At 39.2% G+C, this 17,468-nt stretch overlaps 1 protein-coding gene and 1 pseudogene across 3 annotated transcripts; both read right to left on the bottom strand.

Annotated features, from left to right (window-relative positions):
* Nucleotides 1-1,145: 1,145 nt before the first annotated feature.
* Nucleotides 1,146-17,172, bottom strand: LOC105039961 (uncharacterized). Of its 3 annotated transcripts, none has more exons than XR_012137807.1 (4): nt 16,799-17,172; nt 15,275-15,819; nt 11,811-11,913; nt 1,146-1,285 (listed from the first exon to the last, which is right to left on the bottom strand). XR_012137807.1 is itself a non-coding variant. In XM_010916300.4 (3 exons), the coding sequence occupies exons 2-3, from the start codon at nt 15,813-15,815 to the stop codon at nt 11,906-11,908; spliced, it is 549 nt and encodes a 182-aa protein (XP_010914602.1). In that variant the 5' UTR covers nt 15,816-15,819; nt 16,799-17,171; the 3' UTR covers nt 11,508-11,905. The 3 variants fall into 3 exon arrangements, 1 of the variants encoding a protein (XP_010914602.1); XR_012137808.1 differs by lacking the exon at nt 1,146-1,285 and adding an exon at nt 4,119-4,137; XM_010916300.4 differs by lacking the exon at nt 1,146-1,285 and having other exon boundaries at nt 11,508-11,913; nt 16,799-17,171.
* LOC140854866 (uncharacterized) lies at nt 7,857-8,984 on the bottom strand (annotated as a pseudogene).
* Nucleotides 17,173-17,468: the final 296 nt, after the last annotated feature.

Genomic DNA, 17,468 nt, shown 5'->3' with positions numbered 1-17,468 from the left:
AAAAAATCAGAGAAAAATATTTAAAGATAGTACGATCGGTTATGGCTTAAGTTGATCCTTGATTGGTGAAGAGAAAATTCAAAGATAGCAATGGTGGTTATGGCACAACATTTATAGAATGACTATTGTTATTTTACATTTTATTTCTGCAGGGCGATGCCTATTCCAATCTGGCTGCGCTCGGACTTGGCAGTAGAAGGCTGACCCCACACCTACGAGCTCCGACAGGTTGAGGTGGGCAGGTCAAGCCTGGCCAACTTTAAACACCCGCCCATTGGATCTCTACAAAAATGCTCGCAACCACGAGATATTAAATAACACTAAATGTAGCCAGTGCCTTATTGGTACCTCATCTTGACGAGTGCCTATTGCACTGCCCCTTGAAGCCATCCAGAGGCTCTAGACCTTGGGCCCCTCTACAAAGAATGTACCATGCCATGCACAAATAGCATGTGCACATACATGCATATACATATGCATGTCCATGGGTTGAAGAGTGCATTTATCTCTCTTTTTTTCTTTCTTAGAAAAATAGAATAAGAGAATCTTTACTCTTTCCCCATTATCTCCTTTTTATTATTTAATAGAAGAGGAAGGTTGACAACTTTCCTTCTCATCCACTGTCCTATGGGATTTCTCCTATAACCTCATATTTTTTTCGTTCTTTCCTCTTTTTTATTTTTTTTCATAGAAGAGGATGGACAAGGCCTATAAAAATTTTTTGAGATCATGAATTATTGTGAAGGCAAGAGAGGAACCTAAATCACCAGGAGCCAATCCCCACTTTACCAAATGGACCAACTTTGACGGACCACAGAGATATATGCTGGCTTTTTTCTTCAAAACTAAGCTGGTAATGTCTTGGCATTTTTTTTTTTGTGGGGTGGGGGTGGGGTAGATGAACGTATCTTAGATCAAATGTTAAGACTTGAAAACTAATTTCATTTTGCTTTATATCAGATGCTGTCACGCCCCAAATTTGAAACATAATACGGCCATACTACCGAGGGATGGATCCACGATAATACGAAGCCAAAATTCATCTTCTTAAATATAATAACAGGTGTATCATAAATAAATGTAATAATAAAATTCAATTCACATATTTAATTAAACCAAAACTGGTTCAGAGCATCTAAATCCAAAGATGAAATAATCCAAGTCTTAAAATTCATAATGACTACAATCTGTAAACATAAACTGAATTCCTAGTGCAAAATTTTCAAGCTTGCTTTGCTGATCCCCAAGCCTGGATTCCCTTTCCATCGGTCCTAGCCTTATTTCTCTGTACATGAAAAAGAAAACCAAAAAAGAATATGAGCTACACCAGCTCAATAAGTAGACTTCCGCTTCCTTACCGGATCAAGCATAAGTTTTCTATGATAATGCATCATTTAGCAAATAACAATTATTATAAAAATAAATATTTCATAGAGCATATAATAAAACAAGTTATAAGCTCATCATGCATGCATAAATCATGTATATTTCATAATTATGAATCGTAAATCATTTTCATCATGTATTCATGTCATGTTTCAAAACATTGCTCACAGATATTCGTGCTAAGGTCATTATTATACCCGTGACAGGGCCATGTTTCTTAATCGACAGAGTTCTTAATTCATGTGCCAACTTTATACCCACTGGCAGGGCCATGTTTCGTATGGATGTTAGCTCCGGATGTCGACCTTCCCGAAGGGATTCATTCATAGCCATCTGAGAGCCTTTGAAATAATTATATCTTTTTCTTAAAGCATACATATATATATAGATGGAAAAACAATAAAATTCATGCTTCATAATCATGTTATTTTCATAAGACATATTCATGAAATCAATGCTCATAATAAAACATGCTTTTTCACAGGAACGGCTCAACACATTTGGAGGCCTAAAGCTAAAAATTATTTTTTTTATTTTTTCCTATGCTACTGTGAACATAATCTTTTATGATCTGCCACGTGTCCTTGGTCTCTGAAAAAAAAAAAAACCAACCGACACCACAGACCTTTCGTCTTCCACTACTCCTTGCCACCGGTGACTGTGACCGACCGGCAGGGACGGCTCAACACATTTGGAGGCCTAAAGCTAAAAATTATTTTTTTCATTTTTTCCTACACTACCGCGAACATAACCTTTTATGATCTGCCACGTGTCCCTGATCTCTGAAAAAAAAAAAAACCGACCGACACCACAGACCTTTCATCTTCCACTGCTCCTTGCCATTGATGACTGTGACCGGTCGATCGGCCGTCAGCGACCGCTCAAGACCTCCGGTGAGCAACGCCATTCATCTTCTCACTCGCGGACCGAGCGGGAAGGGGGAACCTGGCCACCTGGGGCAGGGGCCTTCCGAAAAATGAAAAAAAAAAAGAAACCGATCTTCCAGTTCCAGGACCAGGGGCAGGGGCCTTCGGTCCTTCGTCCTTGGAAGAGTTTGACGCACGGCGTCGGTGGCCGACGGTGCCTTTCGGCTTTTGGGAAATGAAAAAAAATCATCTCCGACGGCCTGACGCGCCGAGCGGGGGGGGAGCAGGGGCTCTCCGAAAAATTAAAAAAAAAATAAAAAGACCTACAGTCCCGTGACTCCCATCCACTGTTGTACCGCTCGCAGAGACGTCTTCCTCGCCATCGGTGACCGGCCGGCGGCGGACTGCGTGGGCCGAGCAGGGCACCGGGGCTGCCTAGGGGCGGAGCCGTGGAGGGAGCCAGGGAGGGTGAGGGGGAGGTAGCAGGGGTGGAGCGTGGAGTGGTGGAGGTGGAAAAGCTCGGAGCCGTCAGCCATGGAGCGGCTGGAGCCGTGGCCGGTGGAGGCGGGGACTGTGGGGTGGATGTGTGGAGCCATGGAGGCAGGGCAGGGTGGAGGCATGGAGCGGCTGGAGCCATGGCCCATGGAGATGGGGTGGATGCATGGAGCTGTGGAGGTGGGGCGGGGTGGAGGCATGGAGCCGTGGTGGAGTCTTGCCTTACCGGGCCGGGGAGACCTTGCCGGGGTGGAGCATAGAGGTGGAGGCGGAGGTGGGACTCGGGACTCAGGAGCGGGATGCCTCCTGGGGGTGGGGGCCTAAGGCAAGGGCTTCGATGGCCTTGCCCTTTAGCCACCCCTGCCGGCCGATCAGCTGTCGGCGATCGCTCAGGGCCTCCGGTGAGCGGCGCCATTCATCTTCTCACTCGCGGACCGAGCGGGAAGGGGGAACCTGGCCACCTGGGGCAGGGGCCTTCCGAAAAATGAAAAAAAAAAAAGAAACCGGTCTTCCAGTTCTAGGACCGGGGGCAGGGGCCTTCGGTCCTTCATCCTTGGAAGAGTTTGACGCGCAGCGTCGGTGGCCGACGGTGCCTTCCGGCTTTCGGGAAACGAAAAAAATCATCTCCAACGGCCCGATGCGCTGAGCGGGGGGAGGGGCCGGCGGAGGTTCTTCGAAAAACAAAAAAAAATAAAAAGACCTACCGTCCCGTGACTCCCGTCCACCATTGCGCCGCTCGCGGAGACGTCTTCCTCGCCACCGGTGACAAGCCGGCGGTCGACCGCACGGGCCGAGCGGGGCACCGGGGCTGCCTGGGGGCGGAGCCGTGGAGGGAGCCAGGGAGGGTGAGGGGGAGGTAGCAGGGGTGGAGCGTGGAGTGGTGGAGGTGGAGGAGCCCGGAGCCGTCAGCCATGGAGCGGCTGGAGCCGTGGCCGGTGGAGGTGGGGACCGCGAGGTGGATGCGTGGAGCCGTGGAGGCAGGGCACGGTGGAGGCATGGAGCAGCTGGAGCCGTGGCCCATGGAGGTGGGGTGGATGCATGGAGCCGTGGAGGTGGGGCAGGGTGGAGGCATGGAGCCGTGATGGAGTCTTGCCTTGCCGGGCCGGGGAGACCTTGCCGAGGTGGAGCGTGGAGGCGGAGGTGGGACTCGGGAGCGGGGGGCCTCCTGGGGGCGGGGGCCTAAGGTAAGGGCTTCGGTGGCCTTGCCCTTCAGCAGCCCCTGCTTTTTCATATCACATATGCCGATCCTTATTTTATGAAAAATTATGATTTTATCAATAGCAATTCTTTGCATAAAAATATGATCATTTAAAAATAAATAAGGAGCATAAAATTCACTTACCTCGATCATCCTGGACCTTTTAATCTTCCTTAAAAGAATCGGACAGTCCTATTTAAAATATTAAATCATCAATAAATTTTATTTCATATATTTAATAAAATTACATAATATAAGGAAATGATCGATTTGATGATCAGTCCAATAAATCTCTCCCTTCGGCTTTAAATCGATTTAAGGTCATAGGTCTCTAGGAGTGGAGAAGATGGCCTAATAGGGAATTCATAGGGCTTCTTAGAGAGAGAAAAATTTTTAGAGAGAGAAAGAGTTCAATTCTAGAGAGAGAAAGACTTTAGAGAGGGATGAGAGAAACTTCCTTTCATGTGTATTATTATTATTATTTATTATATATTATTATTATTATTATATAAATATATATTTTTCTTTTTTTTATGGGCTTAGTGGGCTTTTGGCCCATCGGGCCGGGTTATCACATTCTACCCCCCTTAAAAAAAAATTTCATCCTCGAAATTTAACATACCTTCATTTTTAAATAAGTGTGGATATCTCATCTTCATATCATCTTCAAGCTCCCATGTGGCCTCTCTCTCTTCATGATTACCCCAATGAATCTTTACATACAGAATGATACGCCGTCTTAGAACTTGTTCTTTTCGATCAATAATTCGGAAGAAAAATTCTTCATAGGTTAGATCTTCATGAACTTGCAATGGCTCATACTTTATCACACTATTTGGATTAGGTACAAACTTTCTCAATAGTGAAACGTGAAAGATATTGTGCACTTTGGATAAATCTAGTGGTAAGGCTAGTTCGTAAGCAACATCTCCTACTCGATTTAAAATTTTAAAAGGTCCAATATATCGCAGACTCAACTTGCCATGTCTTCCAAACCTCATGACACCCTTAGTAGGTGATACTTTTAGAAAAACATGATCACCGATCTGAAATTCTAATTCTCTTCTTTTTCTATCTGCCCAACTCTTCTGTCTATCCTGTGCTGCCTTGAGTCTTCTCTTGATTAGATAAATTTTGTCTCTAGCATCTTGAACTAACTCGGGACCTATTAATTTCTTTTCACCTACTTCATCCCAATACAGAGGGGATCTACACTTTCTTCCATAAAGGACTTCATAGGGTACCATCCGGATACTAGAATGAAAACTGTTGTTATATGCAAATTCAATCAATATCACATGATTATCCCAATGTCCTCCGAAATCAAAAGCACAAGCTCTTAACATGTCCTCAAGAGTTTGAATTGTCCTTTCAGATTGGCCATCAGTCTGAGGATGAAATGCAGTACTAAGCCTCAACTCTGTCCCCAAAGCATCTTGAAAATTTTTTCAAAATCTAGATACGAATCGTGGATCTCGATCAGACACAATACTTATTGGAACACCGTGCAGACGTATAATTCCATCAATATACATCTGGGCTAACTTATCAAATGGAGTGCCAACTCGAAAAGATAGAAAGTGAGCTGATTTAGTAAGCCGATCAACAATCACCCACACTGCATCATTTTTTCTTGTTGTCCTTGGAAGTCCAGTAACGAAATCCATCGTGATATGCTCCCATTTCCATTCTGGTATCTTTAATGGTCTTAACAAACCAGCAGATCTTTGATGTTCGGCTTTCACTTGCTGGCATACCAAGCATTGAGATACAAACCGAGCTATCTCTTGCTTCATTCCATTCCATCAGAAGAGTTGTTTTAAATCTCTATACATCTTTGTACTACCGGGATGAAAGGAAAAACAGGATTTATGGGCTTCTTCTAAAATTTTCTTTTTTAGTTCAGGATCTCCTGGTATACATAATCTGTTCCCAAAATAAAGAGTTTCATCTGTATGTAGCCTAAACTCAGTTCGTAGCCCTTTCTCTATGTCCTTCTTAAACTGACATAAATGAATATCACTTTGTTGGGCCGCTTTTATCTATTCAATCAATGCTGGTTGTACCATTAAATTTGCTAACACATTCTTAACATCAGTATAAGTCACTTCAATTTGTAGATCTTCAAGATCCCTCAGAATTTGTTGCTGAAAGGATAGCAGAGTCATCACATTCACTGAAGACTTCCTACTAAGTGCATCTGCCACCACATTGGCTTTTCCAGGGTGATATTTAATATTTAGATCATAATCTTTTAATAGTTTAAGCCACCTTCTTTGCCTCATGTTCAGCTCTTTTTGAGTAAATAAGTATTTCAAGCTTTTATGATCAGTAAATATTTCACATGATTCTCCATATAAATAGTATCGCCAAATCTTTAAAGCAAAAATAATAGCTGCTAACTCCAAATCATGTGTCGGATAATTCTGCTCATAAGCTTTTAGTTGTCGAGAAGCATAAGCTATGACCTTATCGTTCTGCATCAACACACAACCTAATCCCTTCTTGAAAGCATCACTATAAATGACAAATCCTCCTTTATTAGATGGTAAAGTAAGAACTGGGGCAGATATCAATCGTTGCTTCAGATCTTGAAAACTCTGCTCACATTCACTGCTCCATTCAAATTTTATTCATTTCTGAGTTAAGCGGGTTAGAGGAATTACAATTTGAGAAAATCCCTCGATGAATCTTCTATAATAACCAGCCAAGCCTAAGAAGCTTCTAACTTCCGTCACATTAGTCGGACGAGGCCAATTCACCACGACTTCTATCTTCTTTGGATCGACTGAGATTCCTTCCTTAGATATTACATGGCCGAGAAAGACAACACTATCCAACTAGAACTCACACTTGTTAAGCTTGGCGAAAAGCTTCTCTTTTCTCAAGGTCTGAAATACGATCCTCAAATGTCTCTCATGTTCCTCTATATTTTTAGAATAAACTAAGATATCATCAATAAAAACAACAACGAATTGATCCAGATACGGCTTCAAAATCTTGTTCATCATATCCATAAAAGCAGCCGGTGCATTGGTTAGTCCAAAAGGCATTACTAAAAATTCATAATGGTCATACCTGGTTCTAAATGCAGTCTTAGGTACATCTTCATCTCTAATTCTTAGTTGATGATAGCATGATCGTAAGTCAATTTTAGAGAAAACTTGTGCACCCTGAAGTTGATCAAATAAGTCATCTATTCGAGGAAGAGGATATTTATTCTTTATGGTTACCTTGTTCAACTTCCGATAGTCAATGCATAAATGCATGCTCCCATCTTTCTTTTTCACAAATAACACAGGAGCTCCCCAAGGTGATGTACTTGGTCGGACAATTTTTTATTCAAAAGTTCTTACAGTTGATCCTTTAATTCTCGTAATTCTACGGGAGCCATCCGATAAGGAGGTTTTGAAATAGGTCCGGTTCCTGGGGTGATATCAATTTTAAATTCAACCTCACGCTCTGAGGGCAGTCCAGGTAGTTCATCTGAAAAAATATCAAAAAATTTTTTGACAATTGGGATATCATCCAACTTTATTTTTTCCTTCTCGACGTCTACTACATAGGCCAAAAATGCTTTGCATCCTTTCCTTAAAGGTTTTCTTGCATTCATGATTGAGATAATACCCAAAGATTGTTTGGGTTCCGTATTATGAACTTCGCCTTGAAAGAAGAATTGCGGTTCATCCAGAATTTGAAATACCACTCTTTTTTCAAAACAATCAATATGTGCATAGTACGAAGATAACCAGTTCATCCCAAGAATAACGTCAAAATCATATATATTTAGCTGAATCAAATCTGCTGCTAATTCTTTTTCTTCTATTTGGATTATGCAATTCTTAAAAATAATGTTAGCAACAATAATATTTTTAAAAGGTGTGCTAACATATAATGGTTCATTTAGTTTTTCAGGCACACAATTCAAAGAAGTAGCAAACTTGAGAGATATAAAAGAGTGTGAAGAGTCAGAATCGAATAACACACGAGCATGAATAGAATTGACTGGGATAATACCTGTCACCACTTGATCATTTGCATTGGCCTCCTGCTGGTTTAAAGTAAACACTCGTGCATTTCCTTTCTGTTTTTGATCAACTGGTTTGTTAGGTCTAGAGTCATCTCTTTTCTTATTTGGACAATCACGAGCCATATGTCCTTTCTCACCACATAAGAAGCATGCTCCTATCCTCTTGAGACAAAGTCCATTGTGATTTTTTTCACAGTAGGAGCAGGATAAAGATTCTTTCTTCTTATCAGAGTTATTATTTTTGAAATTTTTCTGCTGATCCTTTAGATTTCCTACTGATCTCGATCTCTTCTTATCTCCTCTTTCTAGATCTGCTCTTTTCAATTCAGACTCCACTTTTAAAGCTCGCTCCAGTACGTCCTTGTAGTTATTGAAAATATGAGAAGACAGACGGGATCGAATTCCATATCTTAGACCTTGTTCGAATCAGTTAGCTTTACTCCTTTCGAACTCCATAAGCTGGGGGCAGAAGCGGCCTAGCTCATTAAATTTGTTAGCACATTCTAACACCGTCATATCATCCTTTTGCTTTAAAACTAGAAACTCATTTTCTTTTATCAATCTCATTGACCCCGGGAAGTACTGATCATAAAATATCTCTTTGAATTCTTCCCAAGTGAGTTGATCATCATTATTTTCATAGGCAGCTTTTATTGCAGTCCACCAAAACTCGACATTCCCTTTTAATATAGGAACGACTAATCGGACCTTCACATTCTCAGGATATTGCAGGGCATCAAACATCTTTTCCATCTCTCGAATCCATGTCTCTGCAGCCATAGGATCAGATCCACCCTCAAATAGAGGTGGGTTGAGCCTTCTGAATCTCTCGTAGTATGACTCCATAGATAATGTCGGTCGAGGAGCAGTCTGTACCTGCTGCTGGATAAGCTGAGCCACCACTTGACATACACCAGCAATGTCCGCCTGAGTGGCCGGTGCGTCAAGAGCCCGCTCAACTAGTTGATTGGCAGCTTCCCGCGACGTCAATCTTGCTCCTCTTGCTCATCTTGTCCTAGCAGCCATATTTGCCAAGGTCTCGCCCTCCCTATCGCTCATCGCTTCCTATTCAAATACCAACATTATTACATTATTTTATAACAGAGTTGCAGTATAGTTAATAATTTAAGTCAGAATCTAACTATGCGTAACCTAACTACCCACTGTTATGTTTTAAGTTCTATCCTTGATTAAACCTATTGCTCTAATACCATAAAATATCACGTCCCAAATTCGGGACATAACACGACCATACTATCGAGGGATGGACCCACGATAACACGAAGCCAAAATTCATCTTCTTAAATATAATAACAGGTGTATCATAAATAAATATAATAATGAAGTTCAATTCACATATTTAATTAAACCAAAACTGGTTCAGAGCATCTAAATCCAAAGATGAAATAATCCAAGTCTTAAAATTCATAATGACTACAATCCATAAACATAAACTGAATTTCTAGTGCAAAATTTTCAAGCTTGCTTTGCTGATCCCCAAGCCTGGATTCCCTTTCCATCAGTCCTAGCTTTATTTCTCTGTACATGAAAAAGAAAACCAAAAAAGAATATGAGCTACACCAGCTCAGTAAGTAGACTTCCGCTTCCTTACCGGATCAAGCATAAGTTTTCTATGATAATGCATCATTTAGTAAATAATAATTATTGTAAAAATAAATATTTCATAAAGCATATAATAAAACAAGTTATGAGCTCATCATGCATGCATAAATCATGTATATTTCACAATTATGAATCGTAAATTATTTTCATCATGTATTCATGTCATGTTTTAAAACATTGCTCACAGATATTCGTACTAAGGTTACTATTATACCCATGACAGGACCATGTTTCTTAATCGACAGAGTTCTTAATTTATGTGCCAACTTTATACCCGCTGGTAGGGCCATATTTCGTGTGGATGCTAGCTCCGGATATCGACCTTCCCGAAGGGATTCATTCATAGCCATCTGAGAGCCTTTGAAATCATTATATCTTTTTCTTAAAGCATACATATATATATATAAATGAAAAAATAATGAAATTCATGCTTCATAATCATGCTATTTTCATAAGACATATTCATGAAATCAATGCTCATAATAAAATATATTTTTTCATATCACATATGCCGATCCTTATTTTATGAAAAATTATGATTTTATCAATAGTAATTCTTTGCATAAAAATATGATCATTTAAAAATAAATAAGGAGCATAAAATCCACTTACCTCGATCGTCCTAGACCTTTTAATCTTCCTTAAAAGAATCGGACAATCCTATTTAAAATATTAAATCATCAATAAATTTTATTTCATATATTTAATAAAATTACATAATATAAGAAAATGACTGATTTGATGATCAGTCCAATAAATCTCTCTCTTCGGCTCTAAACCGATTTAATGTCATACATCCCTAGGAGTGGAGAAGATGGCCTAATAGGGGATTCATAGGGCTTCTTAAAGAGAGAAAAATTTTTAGAGAGAGAAAATAGAGAGAGAAAGAGTCCAATTTTAAAGAGAGAAAGATTTTAAAGAGAAATGAGAGAAACTTCCTTTCATGTGTATTATTATTATTATTATTTATTATATTTTATTATTATTATTATTGTTATTATTATATAAATATATATTTTTCTTTTTTCTTTTTTTTTTATGGGCTTAGTAGGCTTTTGGCCCATCGGGCCGGGTTATCACAGATGCACTAGAAATTGACACAATAAACTTGCACCACTAATCATGACATTGATCAGTTCGAACAACCTTCTTCTAAACAAGAATACCCCTTTCTCGTAAGCACCGACCATACTTCTCTTCCTTTCAAGGATCTTACATCCTCTCCTTTCTTCATCTGTCAGTTTGCACCATCAACTCGGTTCTTTATACAACATCAGAAGCCCAAGACAACCCTCTGTTCTGTATTCCCCTTATTCCTTTCCCGATACCCACACTTCCATAGCTTACAAAGATGGGGTGCATTAACCACATCAAAGCAAGCCAAATAGAAACCTCTTGCAAGTGTTGCCCATCAAATTCAGCCAAATACTCCATCTACCCGATTTACGATGTTATTTCACATTTTTTTGCTATGTATACTTCCAGTGTCAAGATATTAATCCTTACCAGTATTTTTCCCAGTTGGTCCTCTAGTCATACAGTTTAGCTTCTTTGTCTTCCTATTAAGGTCAGCATCTTACTCATGGACAATTACTGTGCATTTACTGGTGCTTACCTTTTTATGTACTTCTAGAGAGAACAATCTTTTTCCCATTCTATCACCATCAAGATGAGCTTGCTACATTTTCCTTCACATGCAATTTTTTGTCACAAATATGTCTTTACACTCCATTTTTCCTTGTATTGCTTTTAGTTCAGTGTTCTTGTATTGCTTTTGATTCGTTCTCTCAATGAATTGATGGGTTGATTCCCTATCTTTCCATTCGGGGGGAAAAAAAAACTGCATTCTTTCTTCAAGTCTTCCACCATAATTTTGGTAGGAAATCTTGTTCTTAAAGTTGGCAATCTTTCAGCCAAAGACAAAAGCTTTGCATTGCATCAACGATGAGAGAGAAGTCAAAACACAAAACAAGGGAGACAAGAAGTTCAAATATGTCAAAAAACATTTGGGGAAAGTTAGGTCCTTCGAGTTCCTAGACGGGAAGCTCATGGTTGTGTACTTGAAATAATCTTCAGGAGAATTGCTTCTAGCTCTATGGGCAAGGCTCTTAATGTATCAATAAACAGATCCGAGGCACAACCTTCCAAACATAAGTTGCTACAAAAGAAAGGAAAAAAAGGGCATTGAGTACATTTTGCCGGAACATGGTACCTTGGACATGGAGACATTGATCCTTTACACTCTCCCAAATCCTCCTCAAACTACACATCTGCCTACTCCATAGACATCCAGCCAATGTACTTGTTCTATAATGCTGCAAGTAGAACAAAATGAGGAGACAAACAAACAAATGCTCAATCTCCAGTATTTAACAGCAGAATGTTGATGCTGAGAAAAATAAATATCATTGCATGGACTCACAGCGGCACTGGATGGAAAGGAGAAAAAGAAATAAGACATAATAGAACTAGTAAGATGCAAGTGCAAGATTTTCTTGTTTTAACGGGCTGCATTATCTTTAATTTACCAGTAAAATGTTTTTTTTTCTTCTAAATGTATGGTGTCTCCATTCTTACAGTAGTGGCATGTGTATTTAATGTCTCATCAATCATAATATCCTAATCATCCCATAGCAGATTGATTTTTCTGAATGAGAAGGATTAGCGGATTGGTATGGTGACACTGAAGTACAATTAATCAAAGAAAAATATGTAGCACATTTAAAGAAGCTAATCTGGTGAACCAAAAAATCCACTTAAGAAGCTCTGCTGAAACTAAACTGAGAATGATCCTATCCAAACAAATAAAGATGATCGGGAAGGATCATGAAAGCTGAAAGCTGGACTTGCTCGGGAAAACCCAGTTAAAATGTGGAGCTAAAATTTAGGAGAAAAAATAGCATGGAATTTTAAATTCTCATCCAGATCCCTTGTACACCAGCCATCATACATTTGCTGAAGCTGGCTGATGACATCGTGTTTACAAGAAAAACTAACATGATTTCCATGTTCTGGTAGATTTCTTTCCAAAAGGATATCTCAATGGATAGCTTGCAATCTACAACATTGCACATTAAGTATCAATAACAATTTATGCGAACTTCATGCATTTTCACAGCACATATAGCTTAAAGACTATCGAGGGTTTTTTGCTCATGAAGTTTCCATTATAAACTATGAAGCTTCCCTGATGAGAACGGGTGCTTTCCTTGATGCTCATGCAGCTTTTTCCAACAGGATATCTAATAATTGGCATATGATCAACAAGAATTGCAGAGAGTTTTCTTCTTCTTTTTTCAGGAAGAAGATATGACAGAACAATAAAATATGATAGCAATCCATGGGTGCTTTCCTGAACTCTAAAATGGATGCACTAATTTCAAAACCACAAATTACATATAGGATATGATAAAAGATTATCTAGGCTACGGTCTTTATTGTAAAACAAAAAAACCAACCCAGGCACAAACCTAGACCTATGTATACCGAACTAAACTGCAAATAACATAGAAAGGACCAACATAAACCAAAAGGAATTTGCTATTGCATCAATGTTTTATATTGATTATTAATGTCAGAGACATGAGTCCAACTGAAAAATAAGATATGCTGATTTTTATGTCAGAAGTGATTGCTCGTGGCAAACATTCTTAAAATTGAGGAAGAAAGTACAAAAATTGATCCTTTATTTATAAGGTGAAATTTTTATGGTTTTAAGTGAAATCATCACTTGTCAGAAGAAAAGAAAAAGTTTCAACATTTTATCCCAAACAATGGAAGTAGAACTACGGTGTCTTATGTCCTTTTTTGAAAACATAATGACCAGTGAATAACTCTTCTTCTTAAACCTTTTTTCCTTAATTAATTCTCTCGAATAAAGGTTCCATCATGGAGAAAACAAGAAGAAATATCACCAAAACACCCACACACACTCACAAAAAAAAAAAAAAAGGGATCTTGAACAACATACATTACAAAGAAGTTTAGAATCTTCAAGGATATCAGAAATCCCAGTTGGGATCCACCACAATTTCATGAAAGGATGTGACCAACAAATAATATGAAAGCATCCAGAAAAATTCATAAAAATATTGAATTTTTAGTTGCAACCAAAATCCATCATTCCATCTATAGGTTATTGTGGTCTGAGAGAATTTAGAACTACAGCCAACAAGAAAAATACCAAAAAGCCCTTCAGCAATGCCTGATCACCCAAAAAGGTGGATCCCTGTTAAGGTCCATGTGAATGTATAGATACAAGCATGATAAGAAATGGGAGAGATCAATAGACCTGGCAAAATGACCCGTTACTAACGGGTTAATCTGTACCTACCCACAATGGGTTGGGTAGGGGTAAAAAAAATTAAGACCCATTAAATACGGATAATTTGACCCACCACCCGCTAACCCGCATATGGGCCGGGTCAACCCATGGGTTCCCATGGGTCACCCATTTATTTAATAAAGAATTTTATATTTATTGCACACTCATTCACTTTAGTCTTTACCTATTGTCCATATTTTTCTCAAACCAAACCCGAGCTTCTCTCTCTCTCTCAATCTCACGGTTGGCTCGCAACCTCTCACTCTCACTTTCTTTTTTCTTTATCAAACCCTAACTTCTTCACAATCTCTCGCAAAGAGCCGTCATCCTCCTTGCCCTCTCCATCGTTGCAATCGCCCTCTCCTCACACTCTCAAAACCTGCTATTCATCCTAACAAGTAACAACCACTCTCTCAAACCCTAGCTCCTTGATCTCTCGCAAATCACCGCAAACAAGGAGAGCTTGGATAGGCTGAGGAAGGACATGGAGCAATATACAAGACCTTGATTAGAAAATGCTCAAGATCTTTATTATTGATTTTGTTTCTTTCATTAGTCTAACTAAAGTGTAGTATTTGGATTAAACTGGAGCTTTTGCATATGTGTACAAGACCTTGGCTTATATTTTTTTTTTTTTTTTAGGGTAAAGAGGGTAGAGATTAAAGAAGAACTAACGGATAACCCACGAGTATACCCATTTACCCATGGGCGGGTGCGGGTGCGGGTAGTATTTTTTGCCACCCATTTAAATGTGGGTAATTTGACCCACGACCTGTTACCCACAACCCGTGCGACCCGCGGGCGGGTACGGGTTACCCAGCTCGTTTGCCAGGTCTAGAGATCAATACCATACAAAAGGGGCTGTCTTCAGATAAAGCAGTCAAAAATATTAATTTAAATAATAACTAGACTCTCTTGCCTTCCAATTGGACACAAGTCCCTTAACATCCTACTTCAATGCCCTTGTGGACAGGACAACTAAAATATCCAAAGCATATTACCATTATATAATACTCTCCCAACTCCAAGGAAGTTCTTATTTTGTGAAAAACAAGAATGCAACTGCATATGCAAATGAATGACAAGAGAAGTCTCGCATAAAAAAATTCTTAGGCTGCAAACTTGTCAACATTCAAGATACCATAAATATTCAAATCTATAGTTTTCTTTTGGAAAAAAATATTAAAATAAAAAGATTTTATTTTAATAAAATGCATATTTCACAAAATCGAACATGATTAAGTAGTTTTCATCTGGCCTCTCCAATATGCTACTTAATAGCTCAGATTCGTATGAAGGATGGAAGTGCAAAGAAAAACTAACAATCATGCATATCAAAATCAGAGATATACCTTTCCATATAATGATGAGGAAGAAGAGAATGGTGATAACCATGGCACACAAGTTAGTGTTTGAAGATGCTGCCTTGGTGTTCTTCTTCTTTAACATCTTCGTCCGTTCAATTCTTGCCTGCCTCAACATGGCAAGCTCAGATATCTCATGTACTAGCTTCTGGTCAAAAGCATTCAGCGACATAGACTTGGGAGGCCGGGGTGGTTTTGGAGGCCTTACGGAAGCCTTCTTTCTTGGTCTATTAGTTTCTGCTGTCTTCTTAAAAGGGCCCACATTTTCCTCTCTGTCAAACCTTTCTTTTGCTAAAATTTCTTCATTCTCATAACAACCATCAATAGAACAGGAGAAAACATTACCCGAGTTAACAGCTTCTTCACCCATCATCAATCCACCAAGGCCACTCCGGAATCTAATTGACAAACTTTTTGCATTCCCACTACTAAAACTGTTGTCAGATCCTTCTTGTTGACTGCTTGTCCTACTTGTGCCGCTCTCAAGATCAATGACATCTTCTAAATTTTCTGAATCCATAACCACCATAACCCTGCAACTAATATGTCAGCAAATTAGAATCCTCCTTCCATCTTCCAGCAAAATACAGACCTTCATCCAGCAATCTTTTACATAATGTTCAATTATTTTTAATCTTTTACATAATCTTCAATTTTTTTTTCAACAACCTGCAGAAATCTGCCTACAACAAACATATCACAGTCTTCATGATCTTATATTTTTTAATGTGCTGAACAAAGAGCACCAACTTTACTTAGCATAAACATCCATTGTCAGAACCTTCTGAATCATCAAAAAGAGTCCTATCCTCTTTTCCTCTTACATTAAATCCCTCTTACACTAAAAAAGATCTTCATATCCTTCAGAACATCCCGAAGAAGACCACCAAGAAGCCATCTGTCTTCAGAAATCTCATATTCCCGCATTTTACTTAGAAAGTAAACTTTGCTAAACAAAGAAAACCAAGATTGCAGCATAACATACATAATGACAAAGTTTCAAAAAATAAAAGTTAGATCAGTCTTCCCTATTAGAACAAAAATAAAATCATTTTAAGAAAACACAATGGCCAATATCTCCATTTTCTAGAAATTCCATCAATGCCACCCTGAACCAATCAATAGAATGTTAAATCTCATCCAAATAAAAGGATTAACAACTCCAACCCATTAAAAAAAAGAAAAAGAAAAAGAAAACTACTGTCCACATCATAACAAAAGAGCTCAAACTCATAATGTAGTTGGTAATCTACGACCAAACCAAACGTCGTTCCCTTAGCAGTTTGCACTCAAAATGACGCATCTTTACACCGTAAAGGAGCCCAATAACCCTAAATTAAGACACATTCGGCATCTGAACGCTCTCCAAAAGAAAATGTAGCTCGCAAATGCCACAGGAGACAAACATTCCTCCCTAAGTTCCAAAGGAATCTACCTTTTTGCATCAAATTCAAACCCTAAAACCCAGAAACTCAGAGCCTTTCGAAATATGGGAGGATTAACGACGCTTACCGTGTCACGGACGACGTGAGGAACGATCAGATTCGACACAGATAACGGCATTCGAAGCTCGTCAAGGCCCCGCGCGCACGAAATAGACGGAGATTTAGGGTTTGCGACAGATCCGAAAACAATTCTTATTGGAATTGTACGCGAGTTTTCATTGGAAACCTACCGAATTTGGGCGCGAGACCTTCTCTCTCTAAACGCTGGAAGATCGTTTATGGCGAGAAAATCTCGTGCCCAAATTTGGTAGGTTTCTAATAAATTAGGTGCAAATCTTATGTTCAAATTTAGTAAGTTTCCAATAATTCTGTAAAGAACTGAGATAAAAGTTTCGCTTTGCGGAAGGAGAAGTTCCGGGCGGAGAAAGCTCGTGGAGAAAACGTCTGGCGGTGGGTCTTGCAAGGGGAAGCAGCATCTGTAATTATGGACCGTTAGATTGCATGTGCAATGAGTTTGATGAAGAACGAGTTTAACAGATGGCAGGGTCGATTCCCTTCTATCCCTCCATCAATCTGGTCCGATTGGATTAGATACCTCGGTCAAAAATTTATCAATTCAATTGGGCGTATCTATTAGAGGGATCAAAAATTCAGATTTAGATTTGATTTGTTTATTAAATAAATAATCTGACTAACTTGTTTATCGAATGGAGCAAATTAAATAAAACAAGTTAAGT

Source organism: Elaeis guineensis, chromosome 1, assembly GCF_000442705.2.
Source record: "Elaeis guineensis isolate ETL-2024a chromosome 1, EG11, whole genome shotgun sequence".
Classification (NCBI taxonomy): domain Eukaryota; kingdom Viridiplantae; phylum Streptophyta; class Magnoliopsida; order Arecales; family Arecaceae; genus Elaeis; species Elaeis guineensis.
This window is presented reverse-complemented; position numbering and strand designations above follow the sequence as displayed.